The 23,342-nt window shown below is 46.7% G+C and overlaps 1 protein-coding gene across 1 annotated transcript; it reads left to right on the forward strand.

Annotated features, from left to right (window-relative positions):
- The first annotated feature begins 1,037 nt into the window (after positions 1–1,037).
- On the forward strand, positions 1,038–11,234 carry LOC144722686 (cyclin-A2-like). The gene is made up of 8 exons (XM_078601001.1): positions 1,038–1,622; positions 4,320–4,629; positions 5,054–5,169; positions 5,977–6,200; positions 8,043–8,247; positions 9,201–9,314; positions 9,911–10,044; positions 10,725–11,234. Exons 1-8 carry the CDS (start codon positions 1,413–1,415, stop codon positions 10,774–10,776), a joined length of 1,365 nt encoding a protein of 454 aa, XP_078457127.1. The 5' UTR covers positions 1,038–1,412; the 3' UTR covers positions 10,777–11,234.
- The last annotated feature ends 12,108 nt before the right edge of the window (positions 11,235–23,342 follow it).

A 23,342-nucleotide genomic window follows, 5' to 3' on the forward strand; every position in this document is an offset into this window, starting at 1 on the left:
CGTGACACTTCAATTTGTTTGGCTGTGTCGGGTTGGTGGGTGGTTCATAACACAATTTGGTTAGCTCATGATGTGGCCTAACCCAAAAATCAATGATTAATCAGTATTCAAACTGTGTTTGGGAAGGACACGTTGAAAGCATGGGTGATGGATGATTGACAATAACAACAATGGAGTGGCAGTCAAGCAATGGGACGTTTCTGTGAAGATGTGCACCTAGGCGATGGGGCAATGAAATCACATCTGGTGGAGGAACTCGATGGATTGATGCATGGCAAGCCCATGAGATGGTGGCCGTCTTTATCTAGCAGTGGAGAGATCATGGCTGATGATGATCCAATGCATTTTGAACTTCTTTCGCACCGTATGTAGCCAACTGTGCGAATCGGTGGTGTGGGGGAAGGACAACACAGTTTTCAAATGCAGTGCTTGGAAAGGCCTTCATCGAGCAGTGGAGAGATCAGAGCTGATGATTCAGTTTGGTTCTTGGGGAGGCATACACCCGGCAGTTGATAGATCATGGCTGATGATCCATTACATTTCTTGGGGAGGCCTTCATCTAGCAGTGGATATATCATTGCTGAAAATGATGATGATAATAATGATCCGTTAAATTAATAATTTTGACGACAACTTGAAATTTCCATGGGCCGCTCTTCCCCTTCTGGAAGACGTCTCACCCAGTGGTGGTGGTGGTGGGGGTGCTGTGGTGCCGTGCCGCCCTTAATAGGTGCTCGCTAACAGCACTTGCCCTAACAGTCTGTCAACACCATACGGGGGACCTTTGTCTTTGGGGGTGGTTGTAGTTGGGTGGGGGCGGTAGCGGGGGGGGGGTACGGGGGGGGGGATAGCGGGGGGGGGTAGCGGGGGAGGGTATCGGCGCGCCCATTGGCGGAGCCTGCGATGACGCCGCGCGTCTGTTAACCGGTGCGCCCCGATTGGCCAGGCGGTTCGGATCGCGCGGCACGTGACGTTGAGGACGGCCGCTGATTGGCGGGATTCAATAGTCGCGGGAAGACTTGAATCGGCAGGGCGGCGAGGAGTGTTCAGTCACTTCCTGGAGCCGCCCCGCGTGGTTTGCCGCTCGCAGCGGTAACAGCAACAACGGCAGCAGCAGCAGCGGCATCTCAACCCACCAACAACAACAACCACCATCCGACTGGACCGTGTTGTTGCAAGAAGCATACCGCAGCAGTGTTTTAGCTTGTCGCAGGGCGAGAATTATTAAGAGTTTTAAAAAATAAAACACACGTGTATTTATAATACTGTGATTAGTGAGGTTCAGGCCGTAGGGCAAGAAGCGCTCGGTCGGTAAAGATCCGTTGGCTCGCACCAGCAGCAGCGCTTAACTGCTGTGTGTGGGTTGCTTTATTCTAAGTTTTGTTTGAGCATTTGTTGAAAAAGAGGCGACGATGCTGGACGAGGGCGACCTGGAGAACGTGAACCATGGAGGTGGAGTAGCGACCAACGAAAACTTGACCGGGCCATCCGGCTCGTTCGTTCCCGTGATGGGCGGCAAGAGGATGGCCTTAGGAAACCTGAACCACCACAGCGCCTTCAACACTCAGAACATCAATGCCCAGGGCCGTGTACAGCCTCTACGGGCGGTCAAGAAGACGCAGGTTAGCATTCTGTGTGCGGAGTTGGTGGTGGTGGTGGGGCATGGCGAGGTGGCCATGCTGCGTGGTTCTCTTTCGCTTTGTCTCGCCCTACCTCGTGGGACCCTCTTCCACTCTTAGCTGCGACTATTATCTCTGAATCCCCATCTCTTGTCTCTTCTTCGCCTTTCGTTCTAACAAGGGAGGCTTCTCTATCGCAATCAGGCTCATTCCAACGCCATCATTAGCTCTGCTTGGGCTGTCGTATGAAACGGCCCTCTCCGTGTTAAAACTCTCGATGATTTTCCCCTATTCTTACTATGAGTTGAATGTGTTTATTGTTTCTGATCCTATTCACCACCACTTCGTTAGCCCTTTGTGCCTGTCCCGAGGACCCTTGTCCTTTACGTGTGCCACCTTTTCAGCCAGGGGCCTACCATGGCCTCGCCTGAGATCTCTTCAACCCTTTCCCATCCTCCACCCTATCCACGTACCCCTTACAGGGATCCTTTTACCCCTCTGTGGTCCATACCAGGGAGAACCCCCCCCCCCCCCCTTATAATGAATTATCTTCATAGGGGGGGGACCCCCCCCCAACATTCATACGTTGCAGCCGCTGTCTCGGTGGGTATCTTTTGAATCGCGCCGCTTCTCGCGAGACATTCGTTTAATGCATTCCCAGGTTTCAAAAACCCCCTTTTGCTACCCCATCAAGGGACCCCCTTAATTCACCCTTTAGCTTCCTCCCACGATAGTTTTCAACTTATTTCGTGACCCGAGTTCCCACGGACACATTATTTAGTCCCGCGGTTGACCTTCATCGATTACGCGCGCAACCCATTATCATCGCCACCATCACCACGGTGTTCGAGTCTCATCGCACGATTGCTCGTGCTGTTGCCGAGTTGGCCGTGTGATGTGCGTGTTTTGTTGTGTGTGTGTGCATCGTCGTTTGCGATGTTTTAGGAGGGAGTGTTTTTGTTTTACGCGGTCGCAAAATCCACACGGAGCTCTCGCTCCGCGCTTGCCCGCCATTTTACGGCGCGCCAATTTCATCTTTGCTGCAACGCTCGCCACGTCTTTTCGTGAAGACGTGGCGAGAGACACCATCATTTTTAAGAGCTGTGTTTATCTATACAAGCAAGAGTAGCGTTGGAACGAGTTGTGATATTTTTCGTTCGCGCTTAGGCGATTGGTGAGCGAGCCAATTTTTGTTACCGCCATTCGGGAGCCCAGTGGCCGTTGAGAATGCGCCTCCCCCCGCCACTCCATTCAAATCTAAATACTATTTGGAAATTGTTAGGGCTCGTTTTATATCGGACTTTAATCGGCCAACCTCTTGATAATAAACCGTTCGGTGGGCATGGGGGAGGAGAGTATCGTGGATGTGTTATTTTGGAAGTATTGTTTGACAGAGAGAAACTGCGCCCACAGCGTTAGAAACGCAAAAATGCGCCTTCTGCATTTTTTGAAAAATGCAGCTGCTGGGGTGCAACTGTTCCCCCCCCCATGTTCAGCTCCTATTGTCACTTATTATATAACACGCGACTTCACGTGGCCCTTTAATGACCGTTTAATATATGGGTATATATTTAGAAAAAAATTCCACACTCCCAAGTTACGTATATTTTTCATTCAATGTTAATGAAGTGTCGATAAAATATTTTCCCTTTACATCGGAGAACGCGTTTTTGGCCCCAAATCTTAGTAAGGTCAATGAGATGTTATATTGTACAGCCCTTTGTACAATTCACTGTGGTGAAGTATGGTAAAGTAACTCCCTCTCTGTCCGTTAATACCTTAATTACTGTATTGGCAACTTAACAGCCGTTTTAATCTTCTGCTGGATGAAGGATTATAGTTAACAAAAGCTCGTTTTTACATAGTTTTTTAAATAATTGTAAATTGTGCCAGGTTTATAACTTAATTAAAAATCTATATTTAAATCAGATTATTTATTTATACTGAAGCAATCCGATGAGCTATAAAGTTATTTTTGGGGGGAAATGGTCACTTAAATGGTGTCCACACCTCTCGTTGGCCATTTTAATTTTCTTCTATTCTGGGACATGGATTGGTAAATATTTTAGTTACCCTCGCTTTACCCGTCCACCCAACGCTGTTCTGAAAAATATTTCTGCATCCAATCGAAAGCCCCATTCCTTCCCAACGCCATGCACTCATGGTTATATGGATGGGCCATTAAAATGGCTCATGGCCTCGAACACCAATTCTGATTGGGTACAATATATTTTTCTAGCAGCAGTAATGTTCACCTTAAGGACTTGTAAATCCTAAGTTTCCCAATTCACTAATGCAAATGTGCTGTATTTGGATACAAATAATGTTAAAAGCCAATGTATACACGTTAAAACTTACCTTGCTTGGGAAATAGATGCAAATGTACGTCCTAAATGCAATTTAGATGCAAGTGTTTACATTTCAAGTCTCAGTAATTATCTACGGATGATAAATTCTCCAATTACAGAGTGCTACTCTGGAAGGCACCATAACCCTGTAAAATAACCCCACGACCCACATGTTCTCGGGAGGCCTTTAACCAGCAGTGGATGTGGTAAAAATGGAAGTACAATGTGACAAACCAGGCAATTTTGAACTGTGTAACAAGTGGAGTTCTCCAACCAGAAGGAAACTATTGTGTGTGGTGTACCTGCTGTAATCATATTTAACATCGCCGCTCCCCGTTGGTTTACTGTGCAGGGTGGGACGAGCTCCGTGTTCAGTATCATTGACGAGAACCTGGTGCCATCGAAGCCGGTGGCATGCAAGCGGAAGGAGTCCCAGGCTTTCACAATACACGAGGACGATGGCGCGAGTGGGACTGACGTGACGGACGGGGCCCGGCTGGGCAGTTGGGTTCCCGCCGTCACCACAAAAACGTCAGCCGCCCCGATAGAGCGGACTGCCCTGCCGGCCTCCGTGATGGCCTTGGGCGTGAGGCAGCCTCTGGCCACGCTGTCTATGTCCACTGGCTCCCGCGGGATCTCCCTCGACGTGTCCATGGATGAAAGTACGTGGTTCCATTGATGTGTGCCCCCTTTATGTATTGTGGCAAGGGTTGTGGTTGCTGTGGGTGTTGGTGGCAACGCCAGTGTTGACAAACTCGGAAGTGCTATGTTATATTATAGGTGTTCCGTTACAATGCGTAGTCGTTAAAGTGTTTTAACAATGGAAAATGAGGTGCTCAATTTGTATATTTACAAGTGATTTTGACAATTCACTCATGGATGACGTATGGTCATAACTGCTATGACCTGCACGGTGGTCAATTTATTGTGGTGCATGTATATTTTAGTTTAATATAAAATATTTCAAAAAATCTGGGGTTGAAATACACGGTGGCCATACGTCGTTATTTGATTTAGTAATATTACATTGCCCTGGTCATCTTAGCGAGCACATTGTACTGATGAGTCACTGCCTTGGTGTCGCAGGTTCTCCAATGGTCCTCGACTCCTCTTCCACTGAGAGCCCAGACTCGCCGACGTTGGACGACCTCGTTGTGGGGACGTACGGCAAGGAGATCTACCAGCACCTGCAGCAAGCGGAGGTGCGGGTCGCTGATGTGTGTGTGTGTGTGGCGGTTTGTTGGCATTTGTTAGTCTGGGATGGCATTAAGGTAGGTGGTTAATCGAGCTGCATTAAATTCGGTTGATTAAGCCTTTATGTAAAACGCTACCATTTATTACAAGAGCGAAACAGATGTGCCATACGTAGCGGTGGACAAGCCTGGGTTAACATTTTGCTCTTGTAGCTCAATGTTACAGTTCGTGAAATTGGTGTCACATCAGGAGTCTCGATGAATTTTGATATTCTCGCAGAAAGCAGTTCACCTTCCAGTGAGTGGCCACATCCACAGTCGTGCACATTTTTGCATATCCTGCTATTGATATCTTATTTGCACGGAATACCAGTGAAAAAATTGTTAGCCCTTGGAAATTGAATCTGCCAAATATATCGTTGTGAATGTAGCTATTAGTAATTACAGTGGTCATGTGAGAACAGCCGGCTGACAGAGAAAACAAAACGAATGATATTTAAAGTGACATTTTACCTTTTAATTGTCATAGCTGAAATTTTACCACATTGTAGTGTAGAACCAAGTTTTGTGTGGTGTTTCTTTTGTGCAACCCATTGGTGACCGGACTTAGATGTCTACTTGCTACACCTACAGGCAACTGCCAGAATATGAACCCTGGATTTCAAGTGTCAGCTTGGTGCACTGACCTTTGAGCCACCTGACCATCTCATTTCTAGAGTCCAAATGTCATCACTTTTAAAGGTCTACTCCAAAGTCGGTTATTTAAATTTAGAATTTTTTTTTAACTTTTTGTGTTGCACTGTTCTCTGCCTACAGCTGCGCTGCAGACCGAAGGCCGGCTACATGCGGAAGCAGCCAGACATCACGACCAGCATGCGCTCCATCCTGGTGGACTGGCTGGTTGAGGTTGTGGAGGAGTACAAGTTGCACAGCGAGACGCTCTACCTCGCCGTCAACTACATCGACCGCTTCCTCTCCTCCATGTCGGTGCTTCGTGGCAAACTGCAGCTCGTCGGCACGGCTGCGATGTACCTCGCCGCGTAAGTGTGTCCGCTCTCCAACCTTTGTGGCTCAGAGGGCCCTCCCGTGTTGCACGTGACAATTTTTTCCGCCGATCAGAATCCATTGACGATTGATTACAACGATTCTTTACAATCTATTCCTACGGTCACTATGTACAAACGATATTTACGGTTAGGCTAATGGAACAAGTGATTTTACAGACCTAAGGACGAGACCCTGAATTGTGCCAATTCATCATTTTCTGATTGGGGTGACTCATTGGATGCCCTACTATTCCTTGTACCGAGTTTTTGCGGTCTGAACTTGGTAACGAGTTACTGCATTAAAAGTGGCCATAGAAGCGTTCCTCCCATTAATTAGGATCAAATGTTTTTATAATGTAGTGCTGTGTGACCCTAAGGTGAGCACATCCACAAGTAATTTGGCGCATATATCCCATGTTTTTTGTGAGTTGTAGAGAAGCGTTGAGAGCTCACGCTTACACAATTGGTAGCCTGTGCTTCACAGGAGTTGTCTTTAGACGGTTTGTGGGTAGGACATGAGCAGAGTGGGAGAGGAGGGTGCAGAAGGGGGGGATGAAAGGGATTTTGGGAGGCAATCGGGGAAATCTAAAATGAAAGCGTGATTCAGCAGGATTGGCTAGAGGAGCGCTTCAAATACCCGTGTAATGGCTGTGCGCGACTACAAAGGATATTAATTAAAATTCGGCTCTGGACTCGCGCCGCTTGTCACATTGCGCACGTAAACACATCACGGCAGTGCATCAAAGGCATGAAAGTACGGTTCAAATGAAGCACGGGGATTTTAAAGGCCTGAATTTAAGAATTGGCCAAGTAAAAATGAAGTATATAATTAAAAACCCAGGATGCTAATTAAAAAGTCCTAATGACGCTCAAATTGCTCGCCCTGATTAAAGAACCATTGCATTGTTTGGTTGCGATGTTTATTGATTTACATATTCATTGGGTTGCCATATTTGGGGTAATAATTCACTGCTCATGGCAATTAAATAAATTTCCCCCCATTAAGCGTCACGATTATTTTAACATTGTGGCAAATGTGCTGTCCATTAATGGCTTGCAGGGGTCAATTGTTGCTGTTGGACAAAACACGGGCATTGAAATGTGTTAATTCCTACACACCTGATTTGATGTTTATTCTGAGCCTAAGAATCACTATTAGTTTAATTAATGCATCGTTAAACCCTCAATGCATACGAACAGATGAACAGGAGGGAGTCGTGGGGCGGTTGTCTTGGCTTGGGGAAATGTAGGATACAAATTCAGAATTTGTGCTAACCTTGTTTTTTTCTTGTTGCTGCTCCCTACTGGCAGGCTAATGCACACACAGGCCAGTGCTGCATACCCCTTGTGTATGTATGTTGAAATTATTTTGCACAGTACTTATCCAACCTTGCCAAACGGGCACAGCAGGGCTTTGGAATTGTTGATGTGATAGGAGGTGCTTTGAATTTCTGAGGAATTCAAATAGTTCACTTTTTAACACAAAGATGTGCATCACGTGTACAAGAGCTCTAAGCCTTGCACATTCCTGAAACCAATTCAGAAGAACTGCATTGTGGCCATCTTATCTTCAGTCGCCAATGAATACATTGAGTAAATGTGACTGACATGTCAGTGATGAAGAAACTGTGGACTGGTTTTGTCCTTATTAGCACACATCAGTAGAGTATGGTCATCAATGTTCACTGCTGCCATTTGTCTTTGGGAGCTTCATTTAGAGGGCATGCCTTTACATTACGGGGGACCCATTAGCAGCTTTACCTCATGGCTGATTGTCACTTGTATTGAGCCCTAAGTAATCGCCAAAGGTTCTAAGCGTCTCCTTTTATCTTGCAGAAAATTTGAGGAGATCTACCCGCCTGAGGTGAGCGAGTTTGTGTTCATCACCGATGACACCTACACCAAGAAGCAGGTGCTGCGCATGGAGCACCTCATCCTCAGGGTGCTGTCGTTCGAGGTGGCCAGCCCCACCATCATGCAGTTCCTCACACAGTACCTGAAGCACGGCGGAGCCTGCGGTCGCACAAAAGGCCTCGCCATGGTGAGCACCTGGGGGGTTTTCTCTTAATTTGGTGTTCATCGCTAGCTTTGGACGTCACCCGTGGTGCTGTTTTGCCGGGCTGTTGTTTACGGTGTACATGGCCTTGTCCTGTTTTTTGTCCTTGAATTAAGAGCGGGGTGTGATTGCCTTATTCTTAGGTTTTTTCCGGTAAAGTCACGTAGGTAAAAAAATAAATTAATTGAGAAATAATAATTAATAAATACTTTTTTTTTACCTACGTGACTTTACCGAAAAAACCTAAGAATATGAATCCTTGCAGTCACGAAAGCTTCAAATCTAGAATGTGATTGCCTTACCCCAATTCTTGCTAGAATTTCGTTTTGTGAGTGAGACTTGCTGATTGTTGCCTGTAATGATCGCTATTACTCGTCAATGGTAAATGTCCCGCTCACGATTTTTAATCCAGCACACATTTTTGCGTGGTCAAAGTTAACTATAGTTGTCTTGTAAGTAATTGAAACGAATTAATCCAATAAATGTCTGCCTACTCTAGATAAGTTATGTCCTAAAAAATGTCGCTTAAACATGCGATTAGTTGCTTATCCACGTACTACTTTAGGTTGTCAAGTTATAAGCCGAGTGATAACCTGTTACGATAAATCAATATCATTTATATTAATGTTCTATTAATACCCTCTGTCTAGGAAATATTTTTTATAGTTTCTATCTTGTCTTAAGGGGTTTTGCTTCCAATATGGGGTAGTGCTGGGTGACGAAGTGATGCCATGTGTAGTAGATCAGAAAGTTGCAAGTTCAAGTCCTGGTTAAGGGTGAACTCGGGATTATATCACTCTCTCTCTGCGCAAGTTTGTTCAATGTTGTGGTGCACTGACAAGCAGAATTACATGAGGTCATTTCAGTCTGGTTAATTTATTTGCATATTTTGTGCACAAGCGAAATGTAAATTGTCGCTGGCGTTTTGTGTCCTGCAGTACCTGGCAGAGATGAGCTTGCTGGAGGTGGATCCATACCTGCAGTACCTCCCCTCGCTGCTGGCTGCGGCTGCATTCACACTGGCCAACTACACCATCTCTGGTGGCTTGTGGGTAAGGACCGGATGAAATGACTGCGGCAGGAATGTTGTGGTTCTATTTTCCCTTGCCCTAATTTGTAGGTGCAATATTCAAGCCGCCCCCCCCCCATTGTCTGGCCTCTAAAGACCCAGCTACCCTCTCGTACATTACAATCTGTGACTTATGACGGGTTGTATTTACCACTTTTTTTTTGGCAATTGATCCTAAGGACTGTCCTCTTAAATTCCTCAATTTACTGAAGTTATAAATTAGAGTTCACATAAAAGTCTGCCACTTAAAGTTTAAGGCGTGGTCATTAGCTGGAGGATTTCTGGGGCTGCCCTTGTGAGGAGTGAGGACCGTGCAACAGATCCATTGTTGTGTACTTCTATGCTTCCGCGTCCATAATGGGCACCTTCAACTCGTACTTGCCAGCATGGCAAAGGTAAATAAACCCCCCCGCATCCCACACGGGTATCGGCGGGGAGGCCCTCTGTACACGTCGTACAGTGTGTGAAACGGGATGCTCTCTGATGCTTCGCGAGCAAGGGTTGCTGTGACCGTTGCCGTTTGACCGCCGTCGCGTTCGTTGCGTGCTCCCCCCCCTCCCGCCCCCCTTTGTGTCACAGCCCAGCACCCTGGCCGAGTTCACAGGATACACGCTGGAGGACATCAGGCCGTGCTTGGCGCACCTGCACCAGACGTTTGTCGGGGCGGCAACGCACGCGCAGCAGTCCATCCGCGAGAAGTACAAGAGCTCCAAGTGAGTGGCGCTGGTGTGCGTGTGCCGAGGTTTCGTGTTGTCGGCTGTTGTGCCCTTTTGTTGGGGGGGGGGGATGGGGGTGAGGGGGTGGCGGGATGTGGATTTAAGAGGGCGAAGTTACCAGTTTATTGGGAGCGTTCCACAGTGTTTTGTAAATCAAAGCGAATCGTGGATTAATGATTAAAAACGAGTGAATGTTTGGAAGGTAGTGTACTCATCAGGCACCTATTTTAAAAGGGCAGACGTCTGTCATTTGGCCTCTGAGATGCAGGAAACTCGCAGCAGTGCACAGTCACTGACATGGTAAAGATAAGTGGTGGCATTGATAACGTGAATGCCATGAAAATGTCGTGTTTACAAATTATTAGCAAATTGTATGCTTTTTCAATGCAATGATTGATAGATAAATCTCTTATTTGTCGCTATTTCTATCTAAAATGTTTACGTATGAGAGGCTTGCCATGGGCATGTTTGATTTTCATGCGTCTTAAGCAAACTCGTTTCTTACCGTAAATCCCAATACCTTGAAATGAGATTAAATCAGATCCCAATAGTAATGTGTGAACAAAAAAGTGTTTGCAATGCAACCAAAGTACAAAAAGTAAAAATGTGCACACACTATCTCCACACTTGTGAAGATGAGCCATGTGACTTAACACATCTACTGCGTGTGTTTCAAGGTATCAGATGGCGTCGTTGATTGAGCCGCCAGTGAACCTTCCTCAAGCCTGACTTCACGGTGGCACGACCACCCCGAGGTTTCCTGCGTGGAGCACCCCGGCTCGCTCGCCGGTTTCCAGCTTGGAATATCGTGGCATATTTGTGGCGAATGATTGCGAGTCCCCTCTAACTGATGGTCCCGACTGAAAACGGGGAGTCTCAGGGTGTGGGGTGGTGGAGCAGACGGACCAACGCACGGAGTCTTAGTTTAGATTTTGAGAATGCAGATGTGGCAGAAAATGCAATCCTGACAAAGGCCTGCCATGGTTTGTATTTGCGCCCTCGTTTTCACACTCGATGCAACGTATTTGTGGACACATGTTTTAATGTTTCATACTACATCATTTTTAATAAACGTAATGTTTTACAATTTCGTCTTATTTTTTACTCTTGTACAGTGCGTGTACGTTTAATTATCAGCTGTTAACGTGTGCATTTTTTTAGTTGACAAAATAAATTGTACCACTGAAGCCTTTTTTGTGCTGTCGATGCCATTCACTGGGAAATAAACACTAAATTATAACGGTTGTGTACCCTATCCTGCTGTGCATGAGAGGTTTGTTCTGAGAAAAGGCAATACAGAGAATCGGCAGAGGGAGGTGGTTATACTCTTTAGTTTTTTCGGTAAAGTCACGTAGGTTAAAAAAGAAAAAAAAAATCACGACGTTTCGGAGGCAACACAAGCTTCCAAAACGTGATTTAATTTATTTTTTTACCAACGTGACTACTGGAAAAAACACAAAGAGTATGAATCCTTGCAGTCACGAAAGCTTCAAATCTGGAGGTGGTTATGTTCAGATCCCTTCACAACCCTTTCCCAGATCTAGTATCCAATCTAACTCTTGTATATACAAACCACTTTCAAAACGAGCGAGAGAACACTTGACCTGGGACTCCACGTAAGTACTGTGAGAACGGGGGGGGGGGGGGGGGGGCACGATACGCACTGCAATACTCAATGCGGGGGCTCCCAAGTTTCCCACAGGTGCAGAGATGAAACATTGCCACGTGCGCCATACTCAACAACTGACCACCCAGGGGTGACATGCCTCTGTTTTCTTAAATATGGGCAACATGACATACCACGTGCTCGGGCAGAATGCACGACAAATATTTGGGCAAACATTTCTATAAACTGACATTCACAATCTCAATGAGAGACGAGAATATAAGATGACATCGAAACCTGAAAAGAAAACTGCTAAAGCAGGGCACGTGAACGATAATCAATCATGATGGTCTTGCAGCCAAGAAATCACGAGTTTGAGAGTCCAGCCACAAGATGGAGCGTTGAAATCGATTCGTGTACAGATGCTGGGTGGATTGTTAGTGCAGGGTTGTGAGGTGGTGGTGGCTTGGAGGCTTTCATCCAGTTGATTGACCGTGGCTGACGCATGTGTAGTGGTTTCCACAGACGCACACACTTGAGCTTTGAGGTAACACGTTTATTACTATACCCAACAGGGTACTACATAAAACAACGATATTGGTGGTAACTACTACAGTTAACTTGGACCCTAACGGGATAACTACTCATCTGAGGTCAGTAACGTACTGCCTGACTCACGATGCCGAACGTGATGACCGAAGAGTGAGGAGACGTAACACCGCGGGTTGATTCCTGCAGACAGCCTGGATCAGCTCTCGGGACCTCCCCTGAGCATGGCCTGACTGTGCCTGGCCACACCCCCTTCTGGATCCTTCTTGAAGGTTCTGGGCCACGTCACATGTCTCCCTCGCCACCGCTTGGCCCCCCTCGCCACCCTCACCCAGAGGTCGCAAACGGGTTTTGATTCCTTACCCGTACCCGGCCGCACCAGGGTCGCAAACGGGTACCCGTTCCCTACCCGTGCTCTACCCGAAATGAGTGACAAACGGTTACTCACCAGTGACTCACGGCCTACCCGTACCCGGCCGCACCAGGGTCGCAAACGGCTACCCGTACCCGGCTGGGTACGGGTAGCCGGGTATCGGGTAGGGTACGGGTATCGGGTACCCGGTTGCGACCTCTGCCCTCACCTGGTCACGTGACCTTGGGTTCACCCAGACTGTCACGTCCCCACTTTCCTTCTGACCGTCATGAGAGGGACTCAACAACGCAGTTCCACCCTTTCCTCAGTAGCTGGCGCTAGATGCCGTAGTGGCTCAGTATACGCCACTACACATGTATATTATGCATTCATATTCTTTGCGTCTTTCGGTAAAGCCATGTAGATAGAAAAAATAATAACAATATCACGACGTTTCGATCGCAACGCAAGCAATCGTCATCAGGTGAAAAAACATAGCGGGAGAGCTGCTGAGGCAGGAAAAATATATGGCGGGAGAGCTTCTCAGGCAGGATGTTATCAAGGTTTGAGATGGGTGTAGCCCAAGGGTAAATGGGCGGGGCTAGAGATGAAATTTGCATGTAAATGTAAGATCGGAGAGCTGAGCCATACCCACGACGACAAAGCTGTGGGGGAGGCCATTGTATCGTGAGAGATTAGCATGTCAATGTAAGACATTTGCAGGTAAATGTAAAATCGGAGAGAGCTCGGCAAGAGCCACCGGCACATCGAGGAAAACGAGCAACGGTGGCTGTGTGAGTGAATGTAACTCAGAGAGTCGAAAATAACTGCTAACATAGTCAGGTAGGAAGGGAACAACACAGCCAGTTATGACCTAAACTGGTTAATAACGTCCTTCCAATGATTGCTCAGTTTGTACCCATCTTCTCGGTTGAAATTGTGTCCGTGTTTATATATCTTGATGGATTCATTAACGAATCTTTGTTGATAGCCAGTGGGTTTGCAGAGTACCTTCGTCTTGGCAAAAACAATTTCGTGTGTGCCCACAGCGTTGAAGCAATGATCAGCCACGGCTGAGGTATTGGTCCTACCGTGTTTCGGATCTGCCGTTGCGCGAGTGAAAATATAAAAAAAATCGGTAACATTCTGTATATATCTCAACAGCGCATCAATTGGTAACCCGTGTAAGTGATCTGTGGGAGCTAAGATCCACATCCTCAATGAAAAGTGGGTGTTGGGTGGGGGTAGAGGGAAGTGATTGGGCTATTGGCACCAGGCAAAATTCGCTTTTCTCGTTATCACCCGACTCCCCACTTTCTACAATGACCGCCGTTTCATTTTGTGCAGCAAATTTGTGCTCGACTGCGTGACGTCTCGTGCTTCGTTGACAGTCGTGTGCGGTATGAATCCATGTCACCGTAATACGCCGGTTTATGTCGGGGATGCGTTCCTGACAGGGCTAGGTGCAGGCTGAGGCGGCGGATACGTGCGTAGTGAACCCAAAGACGAGGGAGAGCCGGTACTTGAGGAAACACTTTTATTTAACAAACTCAATACAAGGTCCCTAACACAAGGGGTGACGGCCCCTTACACCCGCTACCTGGGGAGGTATGGCCTCTGGGCTATCGTGCCCCCTAACACTGGGACCACTCTCAGCCCTCCGGCTAGGGGCCCTAGGGAAGGATTTCCTGAACCGACCCAGCCAAGGGTCTTACTCTAAGTCGCCAAATTTTCTGCATTTTTACGAAGCACCATTGCAGGTGCTGTGGCACGCGGTCAACTTTTTACTTTTGCAAGAGGCAAAATTGCTTTGAGAAGCGCGCTTCAAAAGGCACCCGACATTGATGCTATTACTTTAAAGTACGGATTCACACGATGCCCTACTTGTGTTGAGGTGCAGTGGTAGGTAAATCGATAACAGACAATCCGGGCTGTAACAGGTGAACTTGACGCAATGGAATAGCGAACACACCTTCAACGATCCGAAGTTAGCTTTGCATCCGATATCGTTCCCGACTGGATGTAATTTTTTCGTGCTCTTTCCATGGCAGAAGAGCATGAGGACTGACCCAATCGACCCTGACGCCTGCTGTATATTTGGAGTTTGTGGTTGCGTGGGTTTTTATCTCCGGTTCCTCCTGGTTTCCCTCCACATTTAGAATCCACATCAGGCGTTTAGAGAATTTGACTGCTATACATTTCCACACGATGAGCCACTTCGTGTCATTTGTGATCGCCAGGTCGTAGTTCTAAATTTGAAGTTACCGTGACTGCAATGATCCATACACTTTGGTTATTTCGGTAAAGTCACGTCGGTGAAAATAATAAAATAAAAAATGAAAAAAATTAAATCACGACGTTTCGGGCGCAACACAAGCGTCCTTCATCAGGTGGGGACCACCACAGCGAAAACAATCGCTGAATAAAGCTACGTAGCTCAGTGGGCCTTATCTAGTTAAATAAAAAAACATAGTTTCGTTTATCATTCCTAATGTGCTCTATCCAGAACTGGGAATCCCAACGCAAGGTTGGGCCTTGCGTGGGTGATTAACCCCCCCCCCCAACACGTTCCATTCATTGGCTACCACATTCAGATAAGCCCCTCCCCCCTCCTCCCCTCTTAACTTGTATTTAAGAGCTTGTCGCTTGGAATTTTACCTCACTTGATACAGCAAATCTAGCTGTGACGGTCCCACCTGATGACGGAGACTTGTGTTGTCTCCGAAACGTCGTGATTTATTATTTTATTTCGATTATTATTTCAATTATTTTTATTGTTATCATTTCTTTTTTACCTCCGTGACTTTACCGTAAAAACCCAATAGTATGCATCCTTGCAGTCACGAAAGCTTCAAATCTAGAATTGATTAACCATGCACAGCAGGTTGTTATCGGCTGTTGCCGGGACTACGAGGTGGACGGCATCTCGGATGGTGTAGCAAACGCCACTGTTGTTGTAGTGTACTCTGTGCTCCCCACTTTCATCAACACTCGCTGGTCAGATTGACAGACGCCCTGGGCGTGTGGAGAGGCCCAACATTCAGCAGTGGATTGACAAAGGGTTTAATTGCACTCCTGATTGGTCGAGATGCTATGCCCCAAGAGAAAAAAAAAGTAATTTCAAGGTTATAAATAACGATTAGCCACATCCGTAATTTGTCCGAAATGTTGTGTACGAAATCGTAGAACTTGCCAGAATGTGCCCAAATTTCGATTTAAAGCTTTCGTGACTGCAGGGATTCATCTTCTTGGTTCTTTCGGTAAAGTCAAGTGACGTTAATTCTAGATTTGAAGCTTTCGTGACTGCAAGGAATCATATTCTTAGGTTTTTTCGGTAAAGTCACGTAGGTAAAACATCAAAATTAATTAAAATAAAATAAAATAAAAACAAAAATCACGACGTTTCGGAGGCAACACAAGTCTCCGTCATCACGGTCCCACCTGATGTGTTGCCTCCGAAACGTCGTGATTTTTGTTTTTATTTTATTTTATTTTAATCAATTTTGATGTTTTACCTACGTGACTTTACCGAAAAAACCTAAGAATATCAAGTGACGTTACCGAAAGAACCAAGAAGGAGAATGTGCCCACTCAAGGTTCCAGACAGACAGTGCGGTATTTTCTTCTTAGGAAGTCACGTAGAAAGTAAAATAAAATAAAAACAAAAATCACGACGTTTCGGAGGCAACACAAGTCTCCGTCATCAGGTGGGACCGTCACAGCCAGATTAGCTGTATCAAGTGAGGCAATGATTCAAGATGTAATCCCTTAAAAGCGAGTTGAGGGGGGAGGGAGAGGGAGGGGGGAGCTCATCAGACTATGGTAGCCAATGAAAGGAACGTATCGGGAGGGAGGGGGGGCGAGGCCAAAAGGGTGGGCGATGGACGTGGAAGCGCTTGTGCGCAAGCGGCCAATTACTGCACACGCCAACACAATGGAGCGATTGTGCGCAAGCGGCCAGCCACTGCACCCGCCAACACAATGGGCAGAGAGGAGGAGGGGGAGGTCTAATACACATGATAGACAAAAGAACGAAAATGATGATGGGTACAAACTTAGGGGGAGCTCATCAGACTATGGTAGCCAATGAATGGAACGTATCGGGAGGGAGGGGGGGGCGGGGGGGGGGCGAGGCCAAAAGGGTGGGCGACGGACGTGGAAGCGCTTGTGCGCAAGCGGCCAATTACTGCACACGCCAACACAATGGAGCGATTGTGCGGTATTTAGCAGAGAGGACTCTGAGGACTCTGAGATATGGACAACCGGCACTGCACGAGCATTCGCTTTGACCAAAGGCGGCCTCTGCTGGCGAGACATCATTGAATGCCGAACACCGCTCCAGACTGGGCGTGTGTTGAATCAATGCTGCTGGAATGATTTACTCCCAGGAGGCCTTTGGCTCATAAGATGCGATCTTAATTTGGAGCTTTCGTGACTGCAGGAATGACTCTTTGGTCCTTTCGGTAAAGTCACGTATAAAGATAAAATAATAAATTTAATTCTAGATTTGAAGCTTTCGTGACTGCAATGATTCATATTCTCAGGTTTTTTCGGTAAAGTCACGTAGGTAAAACATTAAAAGTAATGAAAGTAAAATAAAACAAAACAAAAAAAAACAAAACAAAAATAAAAATAAAAATAAAAATTATTTTTATTTTTGTTTTGTTTTATTTTACTTTCATTACTTTTAATGTTTTACCTACGTGACTTTACCGAAAAAACCTGAGAAAATAAATTTAATAATAGCATACGACGTTTCGATTGCAACACAAGCAATCATCATCATCAGGTATAAATGAAATAGCAACAAAAATCTAACCAGAAAACTATAGACAGACATATAAGCAGACAGATATCACCAAGATACATAGAGAGAGAGTAACACATAGGCACAGAGAGGGAGATCGTCTCTGTGGCGAGGATTGTCTGTCATAATGTTCCTTGGTACGGTACTTAAGGTGAGCTTAGTATTATTTTTCCACTGCGTGTGATCGCCACCTCCTGGATCCTTTGTGTACTACAGAAAATCACAACGCAACTGCCACACGCTTAAACACATTCCTGCGGAGGGAGCTGGTGGGAACGTTGGGTTGCTCGGTCAATGACCAGGGTCAACGGCGGCGTGGTGTATTCCGCAAATATGGCCGACTGTGAGGGCGGGCACAAGCCGATGTGAGTAGGTTAAACGTTTAAGGGCACCACGGGGTGACCAGCCCCTCCCCACGCATCAAAATGCGCAACTTTAAGTAAAATAAACAACACGTTCTACTTAATTAAATAGATTTTTTAATGCATGTTTGCTCCTACAACATCAGAGTGTAGCGCCACATTAAATACGCACTACAATGACAATAGTTTAAAGCGATTTGAAGAATGTTTTATTTTGGGGGGGGGGGGGGCAGAGCTTTGTGACGTCATATTTGAGGGGGGTCTGACTTTTGTGACGTCGTGTAACGAAGGGGGGGAGGGGTCAAAAATCGTCCAAAATCGCGTGACGTCATTTATGGACGGCCCCTAATCGGCCTCTGTGTGAGTTTGTATTAGTCGATCGATCTCTGGGAGCCGATGGGTCTGTAGTCATCTGTCCCAAACCATTCAATACAATGTGGATGCGTCCATAACGGCGTGACTCACAACCAAACTTGCTCCCATACTCCTGCGTAATGACTTATTGACATATTCTTAGGTTTTTTCGGTAAAGTCACGTAGGTAAATCTAGACTTATGGACACGCGGTGTTTCTCGTTGTGCAGACTCATTGGATTCGTGAGCCCGTCTGTGCGGATCTCGAAGCGTTGAATCTCCTCTTATGAGTGAGCTTTCTCGGGGTACTGTGGTTGGGTGAGAGCGGTGGAGTTTGGAGACCCCCTGCATTATAACGAACAGTTTGCGTTGTTGCGAAACAACACAAAGTTAACCCCGTATGGCTTTAACAGACTGTTGGGGCAAGTGCTGCTAGCGAGCAGCTCCTATGAAAGCCGAAATCGCACACGAGGGAGTGGGTGGCCAGCATCACGCCCGGCCGCCTTTGTCTTAGACAACGCACCAAGGATTCCAAAGCAAATATTGACCCCCAAATCACTGGGCAATCCCTGTACGTGCGCAGTTGACCGAGCGAGGCGAATGGGCCCCATTCTTTACAGAGCGGCTCCAGATGTAAACAGCAGGTGGCAGTGCAAGACTAAATTCAGACGCAGGCCGTAATACAGGTTGTTTTAAATATTGATTTGAAGCTTTCGTGACTCCTGGATTATTTTTTTTCGCCCGAGGACGACCGCTTGTGTTGCGATCGAAACGTCGTGATGTATTATTTTTTCTTTTGTTTTGTTTTTCTACCTACGTCACTTTACCGAAAGAACCAAACAGTACAGTTTTTTGTATTGCTTTTTTGGGGAAGATCGCGAAATATCAACGTGTCGTTAAACCCGTCACCACCCGACGCAGCCAATTCGTAAGGATTGTCACGTAAACAGAACATGCAAATTCGTTACCAGTACAGCACACCGGCGTGTTGGAGAGCCAAGCCACAACATTTACAATCTGAGTACGACGTTTCGCCAGTAATTACAACTAGCTTCATCAGGCGACACATTTAAGCGTAAATAAATAAATATATTTGTAAATGTATGTGTCGCCTGATGGCGGGTTTAAAGACACGTATATTTACGCGATCTAACACAAATTAACTCACGTATTATGGATGATATTGATCGCGAAAGCCTCCGTGTTATTCAGACGCAGCATTGGACGCGTTTGTGTGTCATTTATTTTATTCTTTGCCATACAATGTTGTTATTATTTTCCAGGGTGATCGTTGTGTGGGTACTATATCCCTTTCGAATAATTGTGGGTGGAGAGGCTCGTCGTTGACAAAAGGGCTGCCCATGGACCCGAAATGGGACCTCATAAGTACGACGCTTCTATTAAGGGCACAAATAGTTGAAGGTGTGGGGGTCACGAGGGCCCCCTACCGTTACGAGGGCCCCCTACCGCCCATATAACGAAGCCCATAGAACACATTCCTGCGGAGGGAGCTGGTAGGAACGTTGGGTTGCTCGGTCAATGGCCAGGGTCAACGACGGCGTGGTGTATTCCGCAAATATGCCCGACTGTGAGGGCGGACACAAGCCGGCGTGAGTAGGTTAAACGTTGAGTTTTATAAGGGCACCACGGGGTGACCAGCCCCTCCCCACCCAGCCCCACCCTCCCACCCACCACTCAGCCCCACCCTCCCCACCCAGCTCCTCCCCACCCTCCCCACCCAGCCCCTCCCCACCCTCCCCTCCCCACCCAGCCCCTCCCCACCCTCCCCACCCAGCCCCTCCCCACCCAGCCGCTCCCCACCCAGCCCCACCCTCCCCACCCAGCCCCTCCCTCCCCACCCAGCCCCTTCCTGCACGACCGACACAATAATCCCCTGTGGGCTGGTGTAACCAGGAGGTTCCTACCAGTATATTGATTTGTATGGGTATACTCATCATCAGCCATTATCAATCCGTCCTTTTTTATTATTATTACACGCTTTCTTTTAACTCACTCACTCTGTCTGTTGTTGTCGTTGTTGTCGTATCCTCAAATATTGCAACTAAATTTTAACCCACTTCCCAATGTGGTATCGACTGCAAACATGGTATACTTATGTCATACTGATGACAATACTATATTCTATCATAAATATATCTATTTTTAAACATTCTTTATTACGTGTTATGTTTCGGCTTGGGTCTTATTGTCCCACGGTCAACTGACGTTGGCTGTAATTGGCCACGGTCCCTTACGTTATGGCAAGCTTCGGGGACACTTCCTGGAGTTGTGGAGTTCTTCCATTACAAGTATGGTACATTTCATTAAAGGTGTTTAAAAAAAGTTTTTTTTTAATATTAAGTATTTTTGTTTGTTTGTTGGCTGCCACTGCGTCCTTCGTCTCGACCACCGGCCATCATCATCATCATCTCTTCTCGAGACGTGTTTTGCCCAAAGCCAACTTACTTTCCCTCAACGGTCAATGTGTAATGTAGCTCTCAGAGACACCGTATAAGTTATCTGCATATTTATTGTTAATGAAGTCCACCGACTCACTGATAACTTAACGAGTAACCGCGACTGACTTATACACAGCCGGGTAACTTCTGTGGCTTTACGCGGCGCTCCTCCCTGTGTAGTTGGCTGGCTACGCAGGAGTCGACCGCGTAGTAGTCACGGAGACAATATTAACTGGAGCCTTCCAAGACGACAAGGTGTCCGATCCAGGATGATGAAGGCGACCCGCTCCAAGACGACGGCGACGATGACAGCTCCTTGGTTCCCCCACAACAGCAGCCCAGAGCCCTGCTCCACGCCAGCTTTTATCCCCCCTCACGACCCGGCCACGCCCCTATTCAAGAACACTCTCAAACCTCCTCATCTGGGTCTGTCTGTCCCTGTCTCAATTACTACACGTCAATTAGTAATCACGGCCACGAGGAGGCGTACTGTCCTTACAAATTTGGTGATGATTATGATGATGTCTGTACGGTTAGTTTGTTCTTTGCTCCGTGCGATTTTCTTTCTGTCTCTCAGTGTGATTGCAAGTGCGGCACTTTGCCTACTCATCCATGCGTATTTGCGCACTTTTTGGCTTTTTGATGCGTTTCACATCGTCAAAGTAAACATTTCTGATCCATGTTTTAAAGTAGGTGACACGCTCCTGATTGAAACGTTCATATTGAAAGTGGACCGGGATCAAAGTTACGTAAATAAAGAGTTTTCTTGGGAAACTGAGCTTAATAATTAGAATTTCAGTGCACCGTAATACAAGCGTACCAGCGTGTGAATACGCGTACGGTGACACGTGCGCGAGTTTCATTACGAACAATGGACAGACAATGAAGATATACAGCAGTGTTCTTCACACATTTTCAGGGGGGGGGGGACAATTTCACTTTGAAACCATTGGGGTTTGACAGCGCGATGATGATCGGGGGGGGGGGATGGTGTTTTCACATTTGTGTATTGTCGAGGGCTGCACAAAATGCCTCTGGATGCTGCCAGTGGCTCGCGGGCCTTGCAATGAGGGCACACTGACGGATAGGGTGCGGGATAGATGGAAAAGTGCAGCCCTGTAATGGCTAGTTCATGCCATTGCTCGGCGGAAAGGGCTTCCACTATTGAAAACTAAATCTAGATTGAAAACTCATTTATTTAGAACTTTTTGTGTGTGTTTAGTTTGTTGTCCTTCGATAAGCACGGTGGGCTGTACGGTGCGAAAGAAGTTCAACATGCATACGTACACTAAAGGGAGCTCTCGAGACCCGTTTTAGGGGGTGCTTTGGCCTACTCTACCACGCCGGGCAGACGTTTTATAAGACGTTATGAGTGCTACTCACACTTTACGACATCTTACGCGACCTGCTCGATCGACTCGACTGTTGCACTCATTTATACAGCTGGGGTGACATGCGTAGGGTTTAAGAAACTTGACAGGGTGCAAGTGAAGATTTTACAAACATTTTATTTTCATCATAACTTCATATATAAGTGGAACTGATGATTACTTTTCGCATATATAGTCTATAATTGGATGCCATCGATACACTCGTGATCACATTCGTTTCATTTAACAATCATTTACAGGAATACAAATTTGAGGACGAAAAAATATATACAAGTGACTGTTGCCGAACAATTATACAGAGTTGCTACAACTGCTCATGGTGTGAACATGGTCTCAGAAGTTGATTCAAATGATTTAACAATGACAACAACGAGGTGGCATTCAATGGGAAAGCCACGTGTTGTCAGGCTTGGACTTTGAATAGAGAGCTTGACAAGTTCTTGTTGATGCACACACAATACATTATGCATCCGCAGTCCTTCATCAATCTACTGCTGGATAGACGCATGATGACCATAGCACGCCGTTGATGTGCCCCATGGCTGAATTTCTCACGGAATATTTTTTTTTCTTCCAGAACTCAGCCTCGGGTAATTCCCGCTGAAACGAAGCCCTGATATGCACAGACTTCATACTAAGATGCAGAAGCTCTTTGTCAACCCACTGCAGTGGGTGATGGGGCGCTGGGGGGGGAGGTTGGAGACCTTCATCCATATGAAACAATCTTTGGACTAATTAAAGAGGCTCAGCCACCCGCCGCGATTGAGCCATGAAAGCCCCTCCCCCCACCTCTGCGGCACTGCCTGTGGTGACAACAGACGCTCGATCTGATGAGATTAAGGCCCGGGGTGAAAACGAAAGTGCGTGGGTGCGGTGGCGCAGTGGTTATTAGCTCACCGCGCCGCCAACCCGACAACTTTAGTTCGATCCTCGGCCACGTCTATCATCACAATTGGCGAGTGACATCAGCAGGAAGGGCCATGCCACCACCAACTTCATCGCAATGCTCTGTCCGGCGTGGTGAAGTATGGTATAGAAAAAAAAACCTCCATGAAAAACAACGGCGCGGGGACGTGTTCATTCAGAAGTTGACTGACAAATGTACTAAATGTGAAAGGGATGAGAAGCTTCGTCACACGTGCAGTGTCAACGGAACACAGTTATTAATAACGCGCAGCATACAAAGTTCCACGCGCAGTCGTGTGTTTTATAGCAGAAATGTTAGGTTTAATCATCAACAGCCTTGATCAATCCACTGCTGGATGAAGACCTCAAGCCGTCGCCATCTCTCACGATCCTGTGATGCGTAATTCTGCCTAGCACCTGCACGCGAATCGGCTGCTCCATCTCCTCGGTGGGGGGGCCTCTTGGACAGTTTGAGGCCACATAGACCACAATGGAAGGCCATTGAGAGAG

The sequence above is a fragment of the Lampetra planeri genome, chromosome 15, assembly GCF_965212315.1.
Source record: "Lampetra planeri chromosome 15, kcLamPlan1.2.h2, whole genome shotgun sequence".
NCBI classification, from domain to species: domain Eukaryota; kingdom Metazoa; phylum Chordata; class Hyperoartia; order Petromyzontiformes; family Petromyzontidae; genus Lampetra; species Lampetra planeri.